At 41.5% G+C, this 18347-nt stretch overlaps 1 protein-coding gene across 4 annotated transcripts in view; it reads right to left on the reverse strand.

Moving 5' to 3' along the window:
* Positions 1-18347, reverse strand: part of LIMS1 (LIM zinc finger domain containing 1) — a 67440-nt gene that overhangs the window by 20179 nt on the left and 28914 nt on the right. The window contains exon 1 of one of the 4 annotated variants that reach the window (XM_042039522.1): positions 12786-13019. The exons of 2 other annotated variants lie outside the window; for them this stretch is intronic. In XM_042039522.1, the coding sequence (XP_041895456.1) occupies positions 12786-12889 (104 nt within the window). In that variant the 5' untranslated portion in view covers positions 12890-13019. Of the gene's footprint in view, positions 1-12785; positions 13037-18347 lie in introns of those variants that run through there. One more of the 4 variants, XM_042039511.1, reaches the window with a different exon arrangement.

Below are 18347 nucleotides of genomic sequence, written 5' to 3' on the forward strand. Positions count from 1 at the left end.
ATTACCTTGTAAAAATGGCCTTTAATGCTCCACTTGTGTCTTCTAAGTCATATGTGCTGAATTTATCTATAGGTGTCTTTCCTCTTGTCAGTACTTCAGACAAGGGAAAGGTACAGACAGATAATTTGATTTCTGTTGTGCTTCTCAGGCCATTAACTAAGCTGACAGGCATGCCATAATGGACAATGTATGAAGGAGGAAAACCAAAGCTTTATTTCCAGTGATGCGCTGCATTTAAACTATCCAATGTAAAAAAACTAACTGAAATAGGATTTGCAGCTAATAATTACATTCCTTCAAGCTCTCCCTGTTTGAAGCACAGTGCTTGTGGCAGATGAGGGATACTCAGCTTCTTGCACTTTCTAACTGCAGAAAAGGAAGGCTTTTGGGAAGCCCTCCTGAGTAACTAACTAACTGGCTCAGCCTTGTTAGCAATCAGTTGAACTGCAGAACTGCATGCACTTTGTGCTCATGACACACAGCACGCAGGTATCTGAAGAATCTGCTAGACTTTGACAGGGCATGTGAAAGCAGAGGATTACAAGAAGGAGACGAGCAATGGAAACAAGTAGAGAAACTAGAACTAGAAGATCAGAGAATCACAGAATCATTTAGGTTGGAAAAGACCTCAAGAGCACTGAGTCCAACAATTAAACTAACACTGCTACATTCACCACTAAACCATGTCCCCAGGTGTCACATCTACACATCTTTAAAATACCTCCCAGAATGGTGACTCTACCACTTCCCTGGGCAGTCTGTTCCAGTGTTTGACAACATTTCCGTGAAGAAATTTGTCCTGATCTCCAATCTAAACCTCCCACAGCACAATGTGAGACCATTTCCTTTTGTCCTGTCACAGGATATGACAGAAGGTCTAGTCAAGGCTAGTCTCTTAATATACCTGTACCTTCCTAGGACCTACTACAGAGGGTCTGGCTGATGACGGTTTTTTGGCCGTATCTCTCACCAGCAGCTGGGACAGCTTGCTCAGCAAGCGTACAGCAGCCCACACACCCCTCTCCACGCAGGCCGGAGCTTGCACGCAGCTGCCTTCCTGAGCTCAGCCAACACAGTCCTACACTGCTGCTTTGCTGACAAATTTGTGGAATGGGTTTGGTCAGTGTCTTTCCTTCACTTCCCCTCAAAAAGGAGCAACCCCTAGGCAAGCTATTTCCCTGTGTAGGTGGGAGCCAGGCAGCATGACCTGGCTTATTTTCCTGTCTGTAGGTGTGATTATTCATCCTATGCCAGAGCTACCAGCAGTCACAAGCTCTAACAGGCTAAGGAGGCTGCACCCTCACCACTGACACAGCTTGGCTGCAGCTCAAGCCCTATTTTTATCTGTCATGGGGCAAGCTCCAGATGAAGCAATGCTCAGGTTGTAGCCCTAGGCCACAAAGATCTTGCCAGAGCACCACTGCAGTCCTGGAACAAAAGGTTTCTGCATTCTCTGGAGCACCAGTGATGAAAATGAGCAGTGTCTGCCAAAAGATATGCAGGTATAGTGATGCCAGTTCTGCTTCTTCGTCTTGCTTCCCAACACTTTGTGCACAGGTCAATGCTGAGCTTCTGTAGGTATAAAAAACTCCAGCAAGACTGACTGCAATGGACTAAAAATGCTGATTCACCAGGATTAGTGCAGGTGCACAAAGCCACTAAGATAAGAAACAGCAAGTCAGCCTATCTCTTCCTCTTATCGCTATTTTCTCAACAATTTCCCAACTGTTTTCCTGTATTTTGTCCCAGATCACAGACAATTCTCCTGGGAAGATGCTGCTGCAAATCAAAAGTGCCCCGTAAAGTTTTTCTCCTGGTGGACTACTACAATTCTTGCAGTAACCTGAAATCCACAGGTGACCAACGTGGCTAGAAGCCACTTCTGCTGTCTCATGTCCTCTTTGGTCAACAAGAAAACATTTGCTTGCTTCTTCAGCTTGCTACTGTGCAATGTTCTGCATGGCTGTAGCAAAGCAAGTAGTACAGCAAGTTAGTGCAGCAAGATGTCCATCCAAAAAGCCTGATTTAATCTTCCTAGTCTTTTTCAAGAAGCAGTCCTTCAAACATAGGGCTCCATATGTGCAATAAGTAGAAGCTGCCTGGTTCTCCAGTCATATTACCATTGCTGCTGGTGGAATGACTCCCAGTGTTTTCCATTAAGCAAGAAAGGAGCTTGACAGGAGTTTAAAAAGGGCCTTTCTGCTACTGAACAAAACACAGCTTCTACTGTGAAGGTCTGGTAATCCACAAATCCAGAGCAGCTGGCCATCTTTCTCTTTTCTGTCATTTTGCAGGAGGCATGCTGCCAAGACCTGAAATACATTGTTAAAAATACACTGCATTTTCATTAGGGAATTCTAGGCTACTCTGAAGTGAAGTTGTCCATGGGGAGTGAGAAGCATGTAAGGGGTTGGTTGTTTTGCAGCACAGCAGCTTCCCAAGGGCATTCCCTGGGAAATGGGACAAAACATACCAGCCTGTTGTTAAAGATGCAGTGTTATGGAGAAGAGAAAAGGGAGAAGTTCAGCGTTTAACTAGAAAAGGTAAGTATGAAAGAAAAAGACAGTCTCGTCTTGGCACACTGAGGATCTTATCAGAAGCCAAATCTGGTGGTAGGGAAGGTGCTGAAAGAAAGGTAGAAGAGGGAGGGAGAAGTGTCCCGCTGCAGTTACCAGAAGGGCTTTAGTAAACAATAGCAAAAATAGCTGCACTGCCTAATCCCTGCTGAAGGATGACTGCCGCCTCACTCCACGCTGCTTTCTCTGGAGAGCTTTCCAGTCAGGCTGCCCATGCTGGTGGCTGCCAGGGGCAGACAGGGACTCTTACAGAGACGACTCGGTGGCCAGCCAAGCCTGCTGAGCATTTCACTCCGTGCCACAAATAGCCGTGCGGAGCAGTCACGGCTCCAAACAAGGTGCTTGGCAAAGGCAGCTGCTGCTTGGCAACCTATTTGTGCCACCGTGACATATCGCTGCACCGCCGACGCTGTCGGGAGGCCAAATGGCCCATCGGGCCACCCCGGGGGGATGAGTAATCACAGTGCATCCCACCACTTCCCCCACAGGTACGTGTGGTTTAATTTTAATGATGTATTAACAGATGCTATGCAGTGGCTCTCACACGCAAAATACAGAACAACCTAGAACAGAACTTTGGCTGCAAAAGATGTGTGGGCTGGCAGTGCCCTGCTCTGATTTCTGCACCAACATTTTGAAGCACTAGTTGACCTTTGGTGGGGGTTTTTTATTGAAATTAAAAACACTCCTGGGTTCTGGTTGCTGCAATTGTTTATCTCTTAAGCAATAAAATACTTTCCATGTTAAGCTGGTCTCCTAAGGCAGTTTGAAAGAAGGCATGAATCTTTTATATAATAAAAATGCACATTACAGGTAGGATTTTCACATATGCTCAGCACTGCTATAACTACTGTTTCTATTAAAAATGATGAAAAACCATCTCAAAATCACTACAGTAAAAACCAGGTGAATTCTGAGTGCTCCTAAAAGCTTCATTCTTTAGACTTCACCTCAAAATGCATAATTAAGCTTATGTGGTGGGAGTTTAAACAGGGCAAACAAAAAGGCAATTCTAGTTGTTTCATATAGTTCAGTATAAATTTATTCTAGTATAAACATGTCCAAAAAATGCTTTGGTCTCCGCAGACAGAGAAGGTTCACATTCCATCTCTCCATAAGGAAGTAAACATAACTGGAATAGACAGGTAAGCAGCACCTTCCCACACAATGTTTTATCAATAATTCAAGCACAGTGAAAAATCAGCCTGACAGAATTTGTAGAAAGGGAGAGCAATATGCAACTGCAGCATTTTCCTGTTATAAGTAATATTTCAGCAAAGTATTGTGTTTTCTTCCTGCTGGTTACAAGTATTACCAAATGAAGCCATGCTCCATGTAAACCAAGTAATGACTTCTGTGTACAGATATTTGATACTCTTTAAAAGAGTCATCTCTTCCTCCCCCACTACTATTTTTTTTAATCCTGTGCAGACAGGAAAAACAAAACAACAGACACAGTATCATGTATGAGAAGCTCACAAACTCCAATAATTTTGTGTTGCACGAGACACAGTATATTATTGGTTATTCTTCAAATTTGCACCCTGTGTAGCTGACTGCATGCCTACCTCAACATGGTATCCAAATTCTGTATCCAAAGTCCTCCAACTCTATAAATTTCAAAGATGCATTTGCACTGATGCATTTCATATAGCATTTACAGCTTCATTTCCAATTTAAGAATAATAAAAAAGGTCAGCCACTCAATATGAGGGGCTACACATCAAATATCCCTGAGACACCTGCTGTGAAAAGAACCATCTTTTCAAGTCTGAAGAAATAAGATCAGGCCCTCCAAGCTCCAAAAAAAGTGACAGGACAAGAAGAAACAACCTCAAGTTGCATCAAGAGAGGTTTAGATTGGACATTAAGAAAAAAATTTTCATGGAAAGGGGTGTCAAGCATTGGAACAGGCTGCCCAGAGAAGTAGCAGAGTCACCATCCCTGAAACTATTTAAAAGACAAGTAGATGTGGCACTTGTACACATAGTTTAGTGGTGGACTTGGCAGTGCTGGGTTATTGGTTGGACTTGATAACCTTAAGAGGTTGTTACAACCTAAATGATTCTATGATTCTAAAACAATGCAGTGACATCTTTCTCTTTAGGGTAACAGTTTCCTAGCACCAGTATTCAGTTCATGTCATCTGTCACTGACATCTACCAAAAATCCTCCACTGAATCCTCAGTGTAATGGCAAATGCCAGCCTTTGATTCTGCCTGAGTCATCTGCCTGCACTATGTGGAACCAATGTTTTGACAAGCTAAACACCATGACCTGAGCGGTTCATCCAGGAGCTATAATTATTATTATGACTCAACATAACACCCCAGCAATCAGGAGAGACTTCCAGTACATCCATGCAGCTCCTTGTAGGGCAGAGAGAACTGCAACACCAGGCTTCCCAGTTCACAGCAACATCCTTATAGTCACGTCTCCACTGGAGACACCATGCTGTGGACTGACCTTCAGCTTTAGTAACCTGCACGTCACACACATGTTTTATTATTACTTTCTTAGTATTAATCTACACTTTCAGCAACATAATTTCTTCTCACCTTCATTAGTCTGAGCTTCTATATGATGAAGTGCAAAGTTTTTCATTGCCTGAATTAATTAATTTTGAGCAGATGTACAATGTGTTATAGCAAACATCTCCTCAGCTGTACCTCTTCTCTCACACACATGCTAAATTGTAATTATTAGTTACTCCAGGTTTTGGTTTCACATTTTTCTCTTCCTACATTCACTACAGCACCACCAGGCTTTAAAACCTGCAGAGGATGGCAGACAGCTAAGCCATCTGCAGTCAATACTGCAGCATGCAATAATAGCCCTAATATTCAACAGGCAAGAGAACAACCAGGAGCAGTGTATGTTCTGAAGACTCAAGAATGAGTAATGTGTCAACAAATAACACTAATACAAAATAGCATTGCTTTCCTACGTCATTACAACGGTTTTAATATTTAGGGTTATGCAAACTGAAAGTCTTCAACTCGTACTTTATTAGCTATTCAATGCTAGTAGCAGACCTGCCAAGTAAACATGAACAAATTTCAGTAGGAGCTTGTGCAAAGCAAGATTTCCATGCATTTTTCTAGCAGAAGGTTTGGCAGCTATTGCCAGGTTTTTTTTTTAAGTAATTGTTTCTGTCCCAACACCTGACTAATCCTCAATGAGTAAAGCAGCAGTAGACAGCTACAGTATCTATTAGAACACTTGTGAGGGAAGAAGATGTAGAAGTTACCCCTTGCAACAACATACTGCTGGGATCATCTGGAAGAGCAGCATTTTTTTTGCTTGACAGAACAGAATCAAAGGAAAGAGGGAGGATGACAGGGGTTTGTCCTTTCAATCAGAGGCGTTCGAGCCCTGCCAAGACTCCTTCTGCTTTGCTACATACCATGGAGAAGTGGGTGTAATCTGAGGAGTAGCTTTAGAAAGCATTTTAGAAAGCATCTTAGTTTAAAACTAAGCAATTACTTGTACACGTCAGACAAAATGCATGACCTGCAACTTGGTAGCTCATGGAGTTATGCTATTCTGAAGCTGCATTGCTACAATGTCCTTTAGAAAAGTATATATATTGGGACCAGCTTTGCAATGTATCAGAAATACAGGGTATGCTTCACTTCAGTTTCTGAAGTCAGTGAGAAGAAATGTACGAAACAAAAACTGAAAAGCCAAATATTGAGCAGGACAAATAGCTTTCAATGCAAACTTCCTGTATTGGAAAAAGGGGACCAGCCATGGCAGTTTTGAGTCATGACTCTGAGTGGGAGACCAATAGTTGCATAGAAACAGAGTTCAAAAGGTAGACTCACCTCGGGATCAAGAACTTTATGATCTATGAAGAGTGTGGCATGCATGGATTTAACATGCTAGAAAAGTCAAACATCATTTCACATTTGCTCTACCTTTGTCCACTCATTCCTTGCTGGAACAGCTTGAATGTTTTGAATCTTTCATTTTAAAAAGGACAGCTGAGAAATGATGCCAGGTATTGCTATGTGTCTGCCAGTATGTAGCTTCCTTTGAGGCTAATAGTAAAAAGTTTTTAATTCATTTTCTTCTAGCTCTATCACAGCCATTAGGGCAGCCAGAAACAGCAGAAAGGCTACAAGGAAATATGTCATAAAAGTCAGAACCCAAATTTCTCTTGTTGGACAAAAGGCTCCAAAAAGATCAGAAAGGTTCATCTATAAAGACACATCACAGGATGACTTACAATCTGCTGGCAAAATTGAGCAGTATCATCAAAAAGCACTGCTCACAGAGGATTATATATGAAGCCATCATTTCAGAATGCTACCAGGAACTACCTAAAATGAGAATTTCTACAAAGCTGGCAGATACAAAGATGAAAACTGAACAATGGCAGCCTAAAGCTGCTATGACAAATCAAGCAAGGAAAAAAATAACACACAACTATGTGTACTACAGCATCAGGTACTACACATGAAAACTCAGAGCATTGAGTGATTTGGCAAATGCCCTGAGATTGCTGGGTGAAGGCAAAACCAGAGGAGTTAATTGAAGGAAAAAACACTGAATGCCACAAACTCTGTAGGAAGTCCCTGAGCCACAGCTGGTGGCAAGATGGGATTACTACCAAGGGCAATCCCATAAAAGGCCCACTCTTTCCTTCTACCTCCCTCCACAGGCATCAGCCTTTGGCCATCCTCAGAAGCAGCATACTTGGCAAGCTAGAGCTGTTCCCATGCCTGGAGAGCATCACGTAAAAGGCTCATGGTCCTCTCGAGGACACTGTGTCAGTCAGCTTCGCGTTTCCTGGAACAGCTCAGAGATCTCAGGAAAACAAAAAATATAAAGAAAGGGAATCCAAACTTACAACCTTCAAACTTTTCTTCCAGATGCCTGCAAGTTGGTAATTTTTATTAAGTGATAACATTGGCATAATTTAGTTTTTCTCTTCTGTGTGTAAATTCACTTCAGCGTGACAGACTGCATTCAAAGGACAGCTTAATTATAATGAAGAATAATAAGCAATCGCAGTACATTGTCTTTAGAGAACACCTCTGATTAGGTGTCATCAGGACACACGAAAACAACAGCAAAAGAAAAGAAATGCACAATTTACCTTTAGTCAGCTAATCCTGTAAATAAGAGCAGTGAAAATCTTAATTGCTATTAATCATCGAAGCTTACATGTTTACTAAAATCATAGATTTAAGAGGAAAAGTAGTTACTACTCAGGCTGATGTTACACAAGCAGCTATCTCCGGTCATTTGGAGTCACAGGAGGTGACAGTCCAGGTGAGCAAGTCAAACAAAATTGCTTAGTTGTTGTGCAATGTAGGAGACAAGGGGTGAGAGAGAAGGCAAGCAAAAAAGGGTGTGTTCCTCAGGAGTTATTTTAACCCCTAGAGCAATGAAAAGTACAGCACAAATGAACAGTAAAGCCTCTAGTCATTTGGATACCTCAAACTAAGGCTCAATGCAAATTCTAAGTATCCCAATATTAAAATCTAACCATGAAGCATATTTTTGCTGGCTGTAAGTTACTCTAATTAATGGTACCAATTCAGTGTTATATTTACATGGACAAATCCCTTCTTCAATTAGAACAGCTAGCAAACCAAAGTGTTTCTTAGTCCAAAGCTCCCAAGCACCTGATTCAAATGAGTATTTGTAGCACCCAGCTCTCCACTATTCTAGCAGAGTTATTAACCAGAGCAAACGAAGAAGCAAAATTGTTTTGTGTCTTAGCACTTCTTTGAAAGTTTTTCCTGCTTTAATAAATTAATTGCTTTTTTAACCAATGTATGGAACAATTACTGCTTCATCTGCTGACACTGGCACGGTGAGCAAGTTAAACAACTCTCACAGAAAGCAGCCATATAAATGTTAACATTGGTGATGCTATAAAGAAATATTACCAAGAGAAATCAAATTTAAGTAAGCTTCCAGGTTCAGACAGATCTTTTATTTTCTCCTTAACCTGCTCTCAGTACCCTAAAGCATCTGAAGGCTCAACAGGTGCCTGGTTTCCCAGACAGTCCCTGAACAGCATTTTCATTCCTTCTTCCTAGGAAGAGCAGATCTTCAGGGCTGATGTGCAGCTGGAAACAGCTGTACATCTTGTCTGGCAGCTACACATGTGCTTTTGATGGCAGATTAAGGAGATTTGTGACCTTTCACACCTCCCAAATGCTGCATTTCATAAAGAAAGGGAGACACTCAGCCCTACTGTGTTGCCAATGGCGGGAATTTTATTCATTTGTTTCTTTTTACACTCGCCTACAAGCCTTGCTGTGCAGAGCCTATCCCCCTAAGGCTCAGTGGGATGTAACCATGTGCTTATGCCTCCTGTTTCATCTGCAAGGAAGTCTTTGTGCATGAAATTCTGGGGCACATCCACATGCCTTCCAGCCTGGAGTCAATGTGCAGAGGCAGGCAGGAGCCTGAACAGATCCAGCAGAAGACTGCCTGCACCTACTCAAACACATGTACCCCTCAGCTTCAGCAGCAGAGAGCAAAGGGAATGCAGATACTCTAAAACTATTAATATGGAAAACATCTACAGTGCTTTCTGCACAGGAGAGCAGAGCAGTGAATTACGTGTGACTGACAGACACTGATGGAAGCTCATCAATGATTATTTATTGTAAATGCTGAAATTTACTGTTTGGTAAAAACTTGAGACTAACCTCTTCAAAAATTGTTTACATTTTTAATGGCATTTGAATGCATATGAACTTAGAAAAGAGAGTTACAGATAGTACCTAACAGTGATTAAATTCACTTTTAAGTGTAATTGTCAAAAAACCCCCAAAGATAATTGCCTCTGCTTTTGCCAGTACCTTGTACTGAGCTCTGAAAATTAATACCACCAATTTTTTTAGAGGAATCATTCTATTTCTAAAAAACCCATGGGATGAGAAGGGGAAAGAGCAAAAATAGCTGGCATACTGCTACTGCTAAGTGACTCCTAATGATTAATCATAAATATATGTGTACAATTTCCTTTGCATCCCGTTTTCTGAGAAAAGCAAGAAAGAATAGCTCAGCATACAGTCAGAATTTTTTACATGCCATTTCTAAAGACAAAGCAAGACCAGACCTACAGGAGATGTCATTTTTTTCCCACTAAATCAATATAGCTGGAAAAGAACAGGTCTTTAGAACAGTCTGTTCTGAAAAGCAGATTTCTCAGGTTGCATTTAGTTCAATGACTGCCACATCTGTTGCACACAATGAAGTGCCTGGCATCCTCTTGCATTTTGAATTCTGCACCCAGGGAGCATGCTGTATAATTAAGGCTTATGAGCTGGTGAGTCTGCTCAAACAGGCAAAGAGTGGTCTGCATTCAGCACCCCTACTTCAGTGGAGGTCTAAACCAAACACATTTTTGTACTGTGCAAGTTCAAGTAAAGGATGAACTATCCAGACCACCTTTTACATGGCACAGACAGGCTGCAGCTCCCTAAGAAGTCAGTAAAAGCACCAGTTTTAATCTGCTCTAGCAGCAGATTAAAAGGCTGCCAGAAAACCTATGAGGTTTGTTAAGTGATGCGTGGAGTGAGACAGAAAGAGAAGCCAAATTTTCCATCCCCATCAATATGCTGTGGTGTCAGGACAAATTAAACATATGTGACACATTACATGACAAACATATGTTCTGGTGCACATTTAGGAGTTTCAGTACATTGTTTCACAGTGCCCTAACTATTAGTAATCTCACACGTTTTAAGTACAAATGGCACTGACATTCCCAGGAAAGAGCAAAGGCAGAATTTTGGCACCAAGCCCTGCTGAGCGGCTTTGTAATGCCAACACTTGGCTATGTCTCAGCCACAATTTGCAGGTACACAGGTCCCTGTCCTACCAAGCACATCTGGCTCCTGCTGTGATGGCTGGACCCAGCAGCTGAAATAAAAGGTTTTTAATACAGAAGTTCTCAATGGGTGACCTGGGGACACTGGCATCTTGAGTACATTTTGGCCCAGGATTAAAAGAACACTGTTGGAACTGAGAAAGCAGGTTTCAGTGAACTGTTGCTAGAGGGCTGATATTATTTAACACATCTGGATTAATATGTATGTAAAACAAAATACAAAGGTACTAGAACAAAGAACTGGAGAGAGATACTATGAGAGGGCATTGCAAAGCCATGGGTGGCAAGATATATTTAGCAGACATAAAAGAAACCTCTTGTCTTTCTTGTGGACTCTAGATACTCTGAAAGTATTTGCTAAGGACAGGCATCTAAGTGGCACTGGGAGAACATATGGCAAAAACTAGAGCTTTCCATTTTTAGAAAACTAATGAGCTTTTCCTCTTTGTTCTCAATTGTTCTTTGCCCTCTTGATATGTCACAATTCTGTATTTATAATGCCATAGTCTTTTGTCATGGAGAATGCAGTAAAAAAAAAAGCCTGCCTTGCAACACACTGAAATATCACAATATGGGTTAGGAAGGAGCAAGGTTTAGTTTGAATAAGAACCAGCTTAAGTGATTAGCAAACATAAGATAACCTCTAGTTGAAGGTATGGGTTGTCTCCTGCTCTAAAAGCATCATCTGACCATGCTCTATTCGCCTTCTTGTATTTCCAGCACTCTGCCCTAAGCTGATTCACAAGTACCCTGATTAGGTATTTCCTCCAATTTGGATTTTATTTCTCAAGACCAATCCCTGTTTCATGTATTTCTCATCTCTAACTGGAAGAGACTCAGGTGATCAAAACACCCAGACTTCTACTGGTGCAGTAAACACACCCCTTCCCCCTATCCAGCCCCCAAATAGTCTCATTCCCATCTTGGATATACATAGTAATAACAGCAACACAACCATACAGAGCTAGTGCTCATTTTTATGTATATGCTTCAAAAAGCGGCTTTCTCTATCCCAAATAGATCTCTCTTTCCTCATTGCTAGTTTTGTACAAAAGAAACTAAATTTAAAAATGTCAGTAATCTCTGTGCATCTTTTAATCTACTAAGTCTGGTTATTCTTCCAACTGCAGTCATACAAATATAACATATATACTGCAAATGCTACTAGAAATCCATCTCAGAAATCAATTCAGAATTAACACTACAAAGAGATACCAAGCACACATACCAGACCTGCAAGTTAATACATTCATGGAAGTGATATGCTATTTCTGACATCTTATGGCAAATAATCTCTGTAGGTTACAATCATACATTTTGCCACAATTAAGGTCCTTAGTTATAACAAAAGAGTGAATCCCCCAGATCTGAACGACCATTCTTCTGAAATCACTAACACAGTTGACGAAAACACAGTAACAAAAACGTTTCAAATTACACAGCACTCCAACCTGATGCACAACCACTACCAAGGAAAAATAATCTAAAAATACAATGAGACAGGCATTAGCAGATAGGAAGTACTTTCTCTCCACTGAGGCTTTTGTTAGCAGATACATAAGGTTCCTATTCTGAGGAGCTTGAAGTGGGAACAGATTGCTTTCACACTGAGCACACTTAGAAAAACACCTTTGCATTTTTACTTTTTTTGGGGGGGGTCTCTGCACTTAATCAAGTTAGAAACAAATCTTTAATCTTCATGCTCTGAACAGAGGCTTTCTGCAAATTCATTGTTAATTTTTTTCAAAAGGTTCATTAACATCAGGAAGATAACCCCAGACATTAAGTGGCTTTTTGATTTTTGGTCACTCTTGCTGAGTAAGGTCAGGCTTAGCGGCCCTGCTGCATTCTTCTGTCTAAAGCCCTTTCCGAATCAAAGAACCCCCCCACAAAAAAACACAGAGCCCAGCAGCCACCCCATCTCCACACCACCAGCCTGGCACAGGGACTGTGCCAAGACCCTCAAGAGGCAGCACAACCCACAGAATCTGGGTGACCCAGAACTTGCTTCAAAGCAGATGGAGCAAAGTTGTCAGGCTCCAAAACGTTTATTTACTTGCAAGTGCTGGCCATCAGAAGGGATCCAGAAGTAAATGCCAGCTAACATTTGCCCTTCCCAAAGTCAGGGAAGGCTGTCACAACGTCGCCAGAATGCACAAGGTCGCCGTATGGCTCCTGTATTCCTCCTCCAGGGGTTCTTCCATCGTGTTTTGGGGCTGCTTCTCAATGCATGTGTTTTGCAGTGACTTTCCAGAGCTGTGGTTGCATTTTGTTTGTTAAAACCACCGAAGCAAGCAGGCAGCAGAGAAGGGCTCGGTGCCCTGGCAGTACCATCCATTTGCACTCACCTCAGGTTCTCTTCCTGTGACCCGGGCAGGACACTGTCAGGACGATCGCGTCTCCTCCTGTACAGACCCGAATGTGACAACTCTTTCAGCTGCAAGGCCGTCATATTCCCCTACCTGGAGGAGGGCTGGTTTTTTTTTTAAAGGTGAGGGGGGTGTTTTGGCTTAGGGCTGGGTTTCTTTCCCCCGCCTCTCCCAGCTGTGGGTGCCGAGGAGCGCGCCTGCCAAGATGTCTGGAGAGCAGCGGCTGGGCGGTGTGTCGGCACACCTGCGCCCGCCGGAGCCACCAACCTCTGCAGGCAGGAGGGCAGGCAGGGCAGGCACCCGCCGAGCTGCTTCCTGTTTCTCATAGGTACACACCCTCCCAAAGGGCACCACATTTCCTTTATCACTTGATCACACCTATGGGATGTGTGCGACAAGCTCACCCCCTTCCCTCCAGCTTTCCTCAAACTCTCACCGCCCCGACAGGCACGACCCTGCCCTGTGCTGGGCAAAGGAGGCGGCTCTCCCAGCGCCTCCGCAAGAAGCTACACATCTCCAGGACTGCAATGAGCTGTTTACTCTTTCCTGTTATAATTTACGACAAAAGGAAAGTCATTAGAGCTACGAAACTTCAGTTACTCAAGCACGTTGGCAAGCTGTGATAGGGAGGTTAATGCAGCAAAGTGTGCCGCAAAGTAACTTCAGTAACTAGCATGAAAATACTCTTTTGGAAATGCAACAGCACTGTGCATTTTTCTTCTTCTACCTTGAAAATCAGAAGAAAACCACAATGTAATTTTCTTCCTACTCTCAGCTATCAAAACACAACCACTATACCAGTTTGTCACACTTTGTAGTGATGGAGTGTCCTGTCTAATTGTAAAACAGGAATGGAAGTGCTTGAAGTTTCCTGCAAGGCAGGAAGGTGGTTAGCAGGGAATTTTGCAAGCACTGCATCTCATCTCTCTTAGTAAATCTTTAGTACTAAATAAAACACTTCATTTCAGGAGGCTTCAAAAAAGCTTACCACTTCTTGAAAAATGTTCACAATTTCTTTGACATTATTCTTGACACATATAAACAAAAACTTCAGAGATTTTTACTTCTACGTGGTGAGTGGGGAAGGTGTGTTTTTTAAATGAACTTGCATTTAATAAAAGCCAAGAAACCTAACAACTAGCAAGGACTGTTTTGACTATAATAGGAAACAAGTTCTATGTGGTATGAATTACAGATTTCAGTATTAAAGTGTTTATTTTGTTGCAGAATATATGTAAGAGTATTTTTTAATTTCTCTAAAGGAAAAAAGTGTAACATAGGTGATACTGGGTATATCATACGACACCAATTTTGTTGAGGTTACCAGACTGAACACAAACACAGTAATTTTATATAATACTATCAATGTGCTTCAGCCTGGAATGTCATCAGCACATAATATTAAACATCACGCAATGGAAAAATAACAAAATTGTTTTGGAAAAGCAAACACATAACGTAACAATCACATAAATAGATAATAGTTGCAAAAATTCAAAGTGATTTATAAGATGTTAGCGGGTTGCGCACACTGAACTGTCAACAAAAGCTACACACAACTGAGCTCCTGTCCTCAGAAAATAAAAGCAAGAACAATCACAGTATTTGCCTAAACACGCTGCATTCCCATTTCAAATGAAGTATTTAAAATTGTTTCTCAGTACAGAGGAGGATAAGCTTAAACATAATTGAATGCCAATTCCCTGCAGTTAGTCAATCAGCGATCCAATGAAAAGTTAATGCTGTTACGAGTGGAGGTTCAGAACAGCTGATGACAGATGTTCATGGCACAGCAGCTTTTATACATTACCAATGGTCTATACTCTGCTTTAAATATCTGTGTATGAATGATTTATCTTTGTCCAAATGATCAATTTTAGATAATAATCTAAAAAGTGATGAGTAAATTTTTTTTTGTGAAAAAGCTCTTTGTAAACTATTGAAATTGAGCTTCTACCTACAAATTTGTTCACAGATTCTTATTCACTACAGTAGCCATCTGTCCAGCATATACTGAATACTTTTGTGTTAAACATGACACAAGCCAATAAAAAATAAAAGGACAACTCTTCACCCACTTTGCTGCACGTTGCGTTAGTGTGAAACACATCACTTCATTAAACTTCTATTTATCTGCATGAGCAGCTGCTGTGCTTGGGCAACAACTTTTACTCAAATGTCCTTGGAAACCAGAGCTCCACCAAACCAGTAATATGAAAATTTAAAATTAACACTACCAGACAAAGCATGCAAATTGAAGGAATACAGCAAGTCCAGACACAAAAACGTGTTGTTATACAGATCAAATCCACCTAAATATAAAGGAGGGCAAGATGGTTAGGTTTTTAAAGTAAGACCAGGGACTCAGCTCCATAGCTCCATCTCACAGGCCTCTTCAGCAAACTTCAACAGGGGTCTACACTGATATAGAAAACACTTTCTTGGAGGACTTCAGAACAAGCTAAAAGTTTTCTACAAGAAGAAATGCAAACTGCACTCCTTTTCTGCCCTGTGGGATTGCCCATGAATCCTCACGAGGGATGCGGTTTCAAATATGAATTTACCCAAACAGTCAAATCTTAAGTTCTGAGTATCAAATACAAGTTATAAGGGTGTTTTTTGCACAGATGTTGCAGAACACAAACGTTATTTCTCCAATAACTCGCTTAAATGCTTCCACAAAGCAACTCGGATAGACCTGGCTCTGCAAGAGCTTCCCCAGCGAGTGCCTCCTGCTCCCCACACCCCTTTTTACCTTCCAGCCCCTATCTGCTGTTTATAATTCCTTTTCTGAGAGATTACATTCTTCTCATGTGGGATGGGGCCACTTGGACCTTTCACATTCCATCAGAATTTTTGAGGACCAGCCAAGTTACCACAACTTTTCTCATTACCAGTAATGCACAGCCTTCTTGTATGTCCTGTACTTTGAAGGCTTACTCTTCATTTTCCAGTGTGTGACTCTTCCCTCATGCAACTGACCTTCCTCCTGCTCCCAGAGAAAGCCAACACTGCTACTGCAATGTGATGGATAACCATGGTGGTCTTTCAGTAGAGGAAAATATTCCCCCATGTCTAACCAGCAAAAGGTGGAACCAGACAGAAAGTATGCAGTCTTTCATTCATCACAAGCAGTAAATAACTTTTAATTATGCTCATGGTTGAGTTTTCACTGCAGTTCTACAGAGCATTTATCTTGATATTCCAAGCCTCCAGTGCTCCCTCTTAAATTTCTGTGAAAGTACTACTGTTCTGCTGACTCTAGGTATTCAGCAGAATTTTCCAATTCAAAAATCTTTTAAGATAGATAGGTTATGTCTTGCTACTTTATACTACATTCAAAGGGATGTGAACAGCAATTCACGATGCTGGAAAACATGTTATTGAATTTAGGAATAACAATAAATGCCAAGTGCTTCAAATTCAGGACATTCCTTCATGAGCCTGTATTTACAGGGAATATACACTAACTATAGAAACCAGAAAAGATGAAGTTTTAGGTCTCTCATTCCACACAGAAAAAACCTGTATTGGTGTGTGTCACCTTTTATTCACTCTAGTAGCATGTTCTTGTTTTTTTGGTTTTTTTCAAACTTTGAAAAAACTACCAATCTTCATTTAAATTTACTTGAAGATTTTCAAATTAATAGAAAAAAACTGTTTTCACATCAGCACAGTCAGTCAAAGCAATAATCAGAAGAGTGTTCTAAGAACACTATAGGAATGCCCGTGGTGTGCTCACAGTTACAAGGTGGCTGCATGTTAAAAGGGGAGCACATTCCTCCATCCCCTCATCGCTCACCCAGCTTATCACTGGAATCAGTTTCCAGAGGAATGTGTACAAGAGTGACTGTTTTCTACTATTTCTCACAAGATTTGGACTCACTTTAAGGTGAAGGAAAAGGCTTATACATCAGCAAAGGACTCACAGAAAATAAAGGAAGGTAGCAATAACCTTCCTGCAGTTTTGCAAGAATCCCTAAAGCACCCAAATGATGTGCCGATGCCAACAAAGCTTCACGCCTCTCTGGAGCTCCAGAATGAGTCCCCACAGATGGGTTTGGGTGTCAAGGAATAGTGTACCACACTGTGGGTCCCTGCTGGGGCAGGCAGTGATAAAATGAAATGCACAGAGAGAATACCAAGCACAAATACTAAGGACAGACACCTTGAAACAAATTTCAAAGCTTCACAGGAGCCTAAACTGTTGATTCAAGGAGTTAAATAATTAATTGCATTTCCTTCCTTGTCTAATGTCACTCCAACATCCTTTTGATGCTTCTTACTGTGTTCCACTCAGTGATCAATCAGTCCTGAAGCACGCAAACTTAATCTGCGGATTAGGCTAAGTACTGAGGCCCTTGATCTATGTCCACACTACAAAGCAGAGCTTTGGCTTTATGTCCATGCTCCAGCTGACCAAGTGGGTTTATTGCAATTTAACAGTAGTTACTAGTTTTTGTTAAACCTCATCTACTAATGCCTGTCCCTGCCACACAAGGTAAAGTAAAAATCTACATGATGGTTGCAACCAGGTCCAGTGCAAGGTGTCCTGGCCCATGGTGTGGGGGCGGTGGGGGGGTTGGAACTAGATGATCTTTAAGGTCCCTTCCAACCCAAACCATTCTATGGTTCTATGGTGTGCTCAACACTCTTCAGAGCAGTGATGCACTCAACCCACTGAAATCCTCTGGGAATTGAGTGTGCAAAGGGAAGGCAGGGCTACTGTGGTGAACACGGGGGTCCTTTCTCATTCTGGCAGCACCAAAGGCATGTCCACATCCACGGCTGGTGCCCCACAAGGTTTCAGTGAAGTATGGCAGAGATCCCTGCTCTCATTCCAAATATACTATTCCAATAATAACAAAAAATTATAAAAGCAACCATGGGAAAATCTTCTGTCTGCCTGAACATGGAGCAAGGTATTTTGCTTTCCTTCTCCAAGCTCTCCGCACGTGCTGCTCCATGAATTCCTAAATTCAGCAGAAAAAAAAACCTGCAAAAAGCACACTTTTCTCCAGAAACAGAAAGAAGCAGAAACCTACTTCGGCTGAGCTTTACAATACTTCCCTCTACTGGTAAAACACTGCCTTGTTTCTCGTGCCAGTATTTCTTTCTACAGCCAGAGGGAGGTACGGATTAACCCACACATACTTTAGTAATTCAGACCGGGGCCAAGCTGAGAGCAGAGATGAATGACAGACCAGCGGGTGAAGATGCAGATTAGCATTATAGCCAGAAATTTATGCTGTTAATCAGCAGATGATCCATACATGAGTAGGTGTGCAAAGAAGAAAGTGTGACACAGCATGAATCAGTTTTGTCCTGCCATTTGTAAGTAAGTCTCTTAAAAAAAAGAGTGACAAACAAGCTGGCAAACAGTTGATGCTTTAATATGGGTACAATTACTCATATAGACCCTGTATATGATGGGGTAACATCTTAAAAAACAAAGGGAAAAAAATAAAACCCACACCAAAATGATGAGGAGAGGGAGAATTTAAAGCCAATAAAATCACAGTTTAGATTAATTTTCATAGC

Source organism: Corvus kubaryi, unplaced genomic scaffold, assembly GCF_017639235.1.
Source record: "Corvus kubaryi isolate FWS band 111438036 unplaced genomic scaffold, C.kubaryi_AGA036_p1.0 133, whole genome shotgun sequence".
NCBI classification, from domain to species: domain Eukaryota; kingdom Metazoa; phylum Chordata; class Aves; order Passeriformes; family Corvidae; genus Corvus; species Corvus kubaryi.